Source organism: Arachis duranensis, unplaced genomic scaffold (assembly GCF_000817695.3).
Source record: "Arachis duranensis cultivar V14167 unplaced genomic scaffold, aradu.V14167.gnm2.J7QH unplaced_Scaffold_21793, whole genome shotgun sequence".
Lineage (NCBI taxonomy): Eukaryota > Viridiplantae > Streptophyta > Magnoliopsida > Fabales > Fabaceae > Arachis > Arachis duranensis.
In genome coordinates this window covers 64,126-72,323 of record NW_026264719.1, presented here as the reverse complement: position 1 = coordinate 72,323, position 8,198 = coordinate 64,126, and the positions used below count along the sequence as shown (strand labels likewise).

The window sequence follows — 8,198 nt, the reverse complement described above, 5'->3', positions numbered from 1 at the left end:
CATTGATATGTGGCCAACAACCAGTACTTCTTTGCTCACCAAAGGCAACGTCAACCATCACAAAGGAAAGGAGTGATGGAGTTGGAAGGAGTGGATTCAATCCTAGCTCAAAACAAAATGATGCAACAGCAAATTCAACAACAATTTGAGCAAATGGCCAAGAAGATTGACAATATCCAAGTTGCAGCAGTCAACACAAGCCAACCATCAACCGTTTGGGGACAAAATGAAGAAATTCAAGAGGAGCAACAGCAAGAACAAGTCCAGTATATGCACAATCAGAATTCTGGATCAAATGAAGTCTATGGTGATACTTACAATCCCTCTTGGAAAAACCATCCCAACCTCAGATGGGGAGACAACCACAATCAAATTCAGCAGCCATGGCAAAGGAACTCAACTCAAAACAATTGGAAAAACACAAACAACAACCAGCCAAACACTAACTAAAACACATACAGAAAACCACAAAACACTTACTCCAACTCTAACCATCATCCATCCAATAACCAACTCACTAACCAAAATACTTATCATCAATCATCAACACCCCACAACCAACCAATCTCACAAGACTCTCAGAGAATCACTAATCTAGAAATGCTCATGGAGAAGATGATGAAGAACCAAGAACTGACCACAAAGAACCAGGAATCCTCCATGAAGAACCTAGAGAGGCAGATTGGGCAAATCTCCAAGCAGATTTCTGTTGAGAAACCATCAAGCTCACTACCAAGTGACACCATTCCTAATCCAAAAGAGGAGTGCAAGGCAATACAGCTAAGGAGTGGAAAAATCCTGGTGAAAAATGAAGAAGCTACCAAGAAGCCAAAGGAAAGTGATGAGAAACAAGTTGAAAAAGAGGCAGCCAATGATGAAGATGCAACAGCAAGCAATCAACCTCAAGAAAAAGAAGACCAGGCACCAAAATTTAGAAAAGAGAAGGAAGAAATGGGAAAGTCAACAAAGGAACAAAAGCAGGAAGTGAACTTCACACCTCCATTGCCATATCCTCAAAGGTACAGCAAAGAGACTAAGGACCAACACTTCCCAAAATTTCTTGAAGTCTTCAAGAAGTTGGAGATCAATATCCCCTTAGCCGAAGCACTTGAGCAGATGCCCTTGTATGCTAAGTTCTTGAAAGAACTCATCAACAAAAAGAGGAGTTGGCAAGTTAATGAAACCATACTGCTTACTGAAGAATGCAGAGCACTAATTCAGAAAGGACTTCCCCCTAAACTTGGAGATCCCGGAAGTTACCTTCAACCTTGCACCATTGGAAGTATGACTATCAAGAAGGCGATGTGTGACTTAGGAGCTAGCATCAACTTAATGCCTATCTCTCTAGTGAAAAAGCTGTGCATAAAAGAGGTGAAACCAGTACAAATGTCTCTAGAATTGGTGGACAAGTCAATGATATATACCAGGGGTGTAATTGAGAATCTTCTAGTCAAGGTAGACAAATTCATCTTCCCTGCAGATTTTGTAATCTTAGAATCAGATCAAGATGAGGGTGACTCCATTATACTGGGAAGACCATTTTTGGCCACTGCTAGGGCCATTATAGACGTAGAGCAAGGAGAAGTAACCCTCAGAATGCATGATGAAAGTGTAACCCTGAGTGTACTGCCAGAAACATAATTCAATAATGAAAAGAAGGAGGATACGAAAACTGGCAGAGAAAATCTGCAATGGATAAAGGGAACTAGCAAGACAAACAACAACTGCATTCCCGAGCAAGAGGTAGATGATACAGCAGATCAAAAAGAGGAAGAGACTATACAAAATAATGAAGAAGTTCAAGAAAACATTGGAGTGTTGGCAATTAAGAAAAGAGATCTCAAGAAGAAGCATGTTGTGAAAAAGGAAGGATCGACAAAAGGAGGGAAGAAAGACAAGAACAGAATCAAAAAGGGATGGAGGAATAAAAAATTTCCAACAGAAGGGCTTTCCAAAGGTGACAAAGTGTAATTGGTTTACCAACAACTGGGAGCAAGTCAACAGACTGATGATTATTATACTGTGAACAAAATACTCTCACTAGAGCATGCTGAAATAGAGCACCAAGGAACAAAGAAGAAGCTCACAATCAGAGGGGACAAGTTGAGGCATTACAGTCATCAACCACCTTAAAAGAGGGAGTCAATGTCAAGCTAATGACAATAAAAGAGCGCTCCATGGGAGGCAACCCATGCTTTATGATTCCTGTTTGCTTTTGAATTCAATAAAGTGTGATCACTTTAGCATGATTTTGAATCTTTCTAGACACCCTTAACAGATGCATACAATGTTTTGAAATACATGCCAGACTTCTAAGTTTGGTGTGCTAGATAGCACACCAAAGTTAACAGTTCAAGCATTCTTAGATCATATGCTCAGTCATCTTGATGAAGTGTATGACCAAACACTAAGTTTGGTGTCTGCATGTGTACGAATTTTAAGAAAAAATCAACTTTTGTTTAGGAAGGCAAAATCATGCAGAGATGGATCATGCATTGTTTCATTTTAAGAGTTTATGCTAAGAAATAAATAGGACACTTATGATGAAAGTATCAATTGTGGCAAATGTTTATTTTAATTACTAAGCAAGAAACAAGTTTGGTGTTCACCAAACCTTGATTCACTAAGTAAGGGATACAATTGATCTTTCATAACTAAGGGCCATAAGATAGAATGTAAGCATTCACCACCTTACCACCGTGCTTTAAATAAGTTCTGAAGCATTTCATTTTGATTTAATTAGAAAAGAAAGTTGGAGAAAAAGACAAGAGAAAGGAACGGCTATGACAAGTCAAGAGAAGGATCACATGTGCCTAGAGAGGTGTGTCAATCTTGGAAAGTAAAAATCTGCATGCTGCTCACCTTGAAGGACGAACTACATGCAACCAATGGGAAGAGAATCCTTGTCAACCCTCAAGAGAACATGAAAGCCGTTCATCTAATGAAGTTGCCATGGTGTTCAATTCAATCTCCACCCTTCAAAAGCCATGACCGAATCATTCTGCAAGTGTGGTCTTTATCCAACATTTTGATAGTCGGCCTATAAATAAGACAAGGCACTTCGTGCATCCTACATGCCTAAAAACCTTCCTTACAAACAAGCCTCTGCTCCCACATCAGGCCATCCTATATACACACACCACTCCTCTCATAACAGCAATACTTCTTTCTTCAATCTCTTTATACCTCAAAATCATACCTCAACCAATCTCAAATCCACCCTTATCTTGTCTTTTTGATCGCACTCATGGCTTCACCAAGTACAAGAAGAAGGCCAGGCAAGGAGCCCATGGTAGCCGAACCCCCAGCCTATGATGCAAGAAAGTTCAGATCTCCATTTCATGAAAGAAAATATCATAAATTCATGAAAACAAAGCTCATCATTCATGAAAGGGGCTTTGAACTTAAGGACGGAGAATACCCCATCATGAAGCAAATCACCAGTGAAAGAAGGTGGGATCTTCTATGTGACCCCCTCCCCAAGATCAGTGCAGTCATGATCAGAGAGTTTTACGCAAATGCTGTGAAGGAAAGCAAAGACAGCATCCCTTACAAAAGCTATGTTAGAGGAAGTGAAGTAGATTTCAGTCCGGCATCCATCACAAGGGCCTTGAAGTTGAGAACTATAACTTATGATGAGCCCAGCTATGAGGACAGATTGCAGAGAGAAAATGACCCGGATGAAATCTTACAAGGGATATGCTTGGAAGGCACAGATTGGGAGAGGGATTCGAAAGGAGTCCCAAGCAGTCTGAAAAGAATAAATCTCATCCCCGAAGCAAAAGGATGGTATGAGATAGTAAGGAGATCCATACTCCCTACTGGAAACACCTCAGGGGTTACAATCAAGCGAGCACTCTTGACATACTGTATCCTACATGGAGGAGAAATCAACCTTGCAAAACTCATAGCCAACAGTATCCAGGAGATAGCTGAGAGCTTAACTAAATCCACTATGCTCGGACATGCAAGCACAATTCTAAGGCTGTGCGATAAAGCTGGAGTGATTTTTGAAGATGAGGACACAGAAAAAGTAAGAAGGGGATCTGGAATCTCAAAGAAAAGCATGGAAGGAACTGCTGAGGATGATGATCAAGAAGAAAGGCCCCAAAGAAGAAGAAGACCAGAGGAAAGAGGAGAAGAAGCTCACAAGGCCATAGACATGAGTCAACTGCAAAGAACTCTTGAGGAAATATCACAGCAAAATATGATAGCACAAGAGTAATACTTGAGAGACAGGGAGCAGAATGAAGCTTGGCAGCACAGAATGGAGGAAAGAATGGAGAGCTGGCAGCAACAATCAATGGCCCAACAACAAGAGTTTCAAGCCAAGATTCTTGAGGGACAAAGGGAACTAACAACAGGACTTCAAGAGGCATATAGTAAGATGTTCTTGACCCAAGCCAAATATGGGGAGTATACTCACAACCTATATCAATGGAAGAACATTCATCACACTATTGGAGAGGTTAGATACGTGCAACAATCTGAGTGTAATGAGGATGTGCAAGCAAGGTTGGAGTATTTAACCCAGAGCATGCCAACACTGAATCCACAGATCAAATCATTTGAGCAGTGCCAAGAACTGAGAGATCGGCAGGCAGCAAGGTCTCATCATTATACCCATGTAACACTTCAAAGATTAGAGGAAGTTAGGCTTTCAGGTCTCACAGATTCTGTTTGGGATAGAAGATGTCCTCGTGAAGAAGCTCAAGATTATACATAGAAAAGGAAAAAGAAGAAGGGGGAATCCATCAAATCCAAAAGAATGGAAATGCCTGACAAATAGAGGTGGTAAAGCTTCTTCTTACTATTGTTAAATAAGGAAGATGCATGTCTGAAACATGACATGCCTCCAAATACTTTATGTTCAATTACTTCTTTTGTTTACATTAATAGTTAGTCAAGAATAAGCAATTTGCATAATAATTGTCATCGCTCATTAGCTTGAATACTTTGCTTTGTTTTCCCTTGCTGTTTGAATAAAAGAAAGATATTTGATTTAGAAAAGTAATTGTTCAATGTTGCAAAAGTTAGAATGGGAGTTAGTGGTGGTATGTGTTTGATTAAATTGTTAGCTCATAGAATAAATGCTGCAGGATGACTTGTTTCTTGAAGCTTAAGCTAGTTTGCTGCTATGATCTTTCAATTATTAAAAATCCCTTGAAAATAAACCAAAACAGAAAGAAAAAGAAGAAGAAAAGCCAAAAGCTGGCGAGAAAACAAATAATAAGGCTAGACACCAATAGCTTGGACCCTGGGACACATGCCTGTGGTGTTCTTGTACTAGGATATGCTTGGATAAGTAAATTCTAAGGGGTATTTCAAAACCTGGCCACTTAGATCAACTGATTTGGGATGGCCAATTGAAAGTCCACAATAAAGAGCAACCTAGCTACAAAACATTTAGTTATCCAACGAGATGCTGGGCATCAATGATCCTAGGAAGAAAAAGGTGAGCCATGTGTCTGTGGTGAAGAAATGTTGAGTGAAATTAAGCCAAAGGCCACTGCAACATTTGCCACCAAGTCTTTAATAAATAATAAGCCCTCTATGCAAAAGAAAAAAAAAGAGAAAAAAATATACAAGGGAAATAAGCAAAAAGTAAGGTATTGTAGCAGCAACCTTAGTGAACCCTTTAGGAGACATTGTTTGTTAACCACCATTTAATTGATGCTAAATCGTGAGGTTTAGGCTAAATTTAATTGATTTTTAATGATTTATAAACCTTGTGAATTTGGTGATACTTTGATTGGTTGTTTTGATTAATTGTAGGTGAAGAAAAGAAGAAAAGAAGAAAACGTGGCCTAAAAAGTGTGGCTCAAGGAAGAAAAAGTGTGGCAAAGAAAGGAGGAAGTGTGGCACATGAAACCTTGAAGCTCACTCCAAGAGTACAATGCTCACTAAGTGAGCGCTACACTCACTCCCATGGGACCAAGGCACAATGCTCTGCTCACTTTGTGAGCTGAGCACAATAGGAAGCCAAGAAACAAGGAAAAGAAAAACAATGCTCAGCTCACCAAGTGAGCATTGTCAAAAGCATTGAAGGAATAATTCAAAGAAAACAAGTTGCAAGTGCATGCCCCAAGACTTGAACCCATGACCAAGGGGGAGGAGGGAGGCGCTATTCACAAGGAAAAATAAGCCAAAAATGGCCAAATGCATTCCCCAAGGTTCGAACTCAACACCTTGAGGAAGCAAGGAGCAAGGCACCACAAGAAAACCAAGGAAAAGCTTCAGCGCATGCTTCCCATGGGTTTCAAACCAAGGACCTTCCCTTGGAAGAGCCAATGCTCAGTTCACTTAGTGAGCAGAGCATTATACTTGGTGCATCACACAAGAACATCTCGGCACGGCCAGGGGAGTGGAGCACGCACCAAGACACGGGCCAGTAGCACAAGACGCGCACCAAATTGGCACCAAGGCACCAATGCTCAGCTCAACTTGTGAGCTGAGCATTCCCCTGATGCTTGGCACGGTACAAGGCAAATACACACAAGGCCTCAATGCTCAGCTCAACTTGTGAGCTGAGCATCCTCCTGGGAGCACATCTTAACTTGGGCTGAAATTCAATTAAAAATCCAACTTAATTCATTTCTTCACCAAATCAAAAGCCCATCCAAATCCCAAAATCCAAGAATAGAAAGTGTATAAATAGGAGCTAGTTTGATGTAATGAGGACCTTTTTTTTTCTTTTATTTTGGAACCTCTAGACTTTACTTTGAATTTTTCCTTTTAGCTTTCATTTTTATTTTTGAGCTTCTACTTTTGAATTTAGATCTTAGAGAATTGGGAAGGAGAATTGATCTCTCTTCTTCCTTGTTCTTGCCTGAGCACTCTTTACTTTCATTGCCTTGGATCTTGGTTGAAGAATTGAAGAACTTCTGTTTCAATCTCACCTTGAGATCTCTTCTTTAATTTTCTGCATAATTGAATTTCACTTTCTGTTCATTGCTTCTTCTTCTACTCTTTCTGCAATTTACTTTTCTTTATTTCATTTGCAACTGTTCTTGTTGATCAAGGAAGGATTTGAGATCTAGACTTGTTATCTAGTCTCTTCCACTCCTGAGATCTTCAACCACTTTTAATTTGCTGCAAATTAAGCACTGCTTTCCTGTTTTTAAATTCTTCAAGGCATTTTACTTTTCTGTCAAGATTTACTTCACTGCAAGCCAATTTTCTCTTTTATGTTTAATGCAATCTACTTGTTCTTGTTTAAATTCTGCAATCCTAATTCCCAATCCCTTTAACAATTCAAGCAATTTACATTTCTTGCACTTTAAGCTTCAGCCATTTAAATTTCTTGCAATCTAAGTTCCTGCACTTTATATTACTTGCACTTAAGATTCAGTCTCTTTACTTTCTTTGCTCTTTAGTTTACTGCAATTCTCCCTTTCTCCTTTACATTTCATGCAATTTAGCTTCTGTCAATTATAAACACTCAACCAATACTTGATTTGCTTGACTAAATCAACCACTAAACTAAAATTGCTCAATCCTTCAATCCTTGTGGGATCGACCTCACTCATGTGAGTTATTATTACTTGATGCGACCTGGTACACTTGCCGGTGAGTTTTGTGTCGGATCGTTTTCCGCACATCATACTACACCTAGACAGTTGACTTTTTTTGCTGCACTTGTTCAACAATTAAGAATAAATTAATTTAAAAAATTTAAATTTTTAATTTTTAAATTTTTTGGATATTTTTGGAATTCTTTATTTTTTTACAATTAGAAAAAAAATTTAGTTTAAATATTAAAAAAATAAATTTACAGATCTGTTGTTTACTAGATATTGCTGGACTTTATTTTTTATTATTTAAATAAAAAACATTTAATAATATAATTTAAAAATTCAAAAATAAAAAATTTAGTTTTTTCAAATTTTTTAATTTTTGAAAACTATTTTTTATTTTTTTATTCGCCGGATAATGCTACACCTAGACAGTTGACTTTTTTTTGCTGCACTTGTTCACAAATTAAGAATAAATTAATTTAAAAATTAAAGATTTTTATTTTTTTTTTGGATATTTTTGGAATTCTTTATTTTCTTACAACTAGAAAAAAAATTTTTTAGTCTAAAATTTTAAAAAAATAATGATGTGCGAAAAACGATCCGACACAAAACTCACCGGCAAGTATACCGGGTCGCATCAAGTAGTAATAACTCACTTAGAGTGAGGTCGATCCCACAGGG

General features: G+C 38.3%; 1 protein-coding gene across 1 annotated transcript; it reads left to right on the top strand.

The window, feature by feature from the left end:
• Window positions 1–951: 951 nt before the first annotated feature.
• Window positions 952–1,641, top strand: LOC107472233 (uncharacterized). Its single transcript, XM_016091773.1, has one exon. The coding sequence runs from the start codon at window positions 952–954 to the stop codon at window positions 1,639–1,641; it is 690 nt and encodes a 229-aa protein (XP_015947259.1).
• Window positions 1,642–8,198: the final 6,557 nt, after the last annotated feature.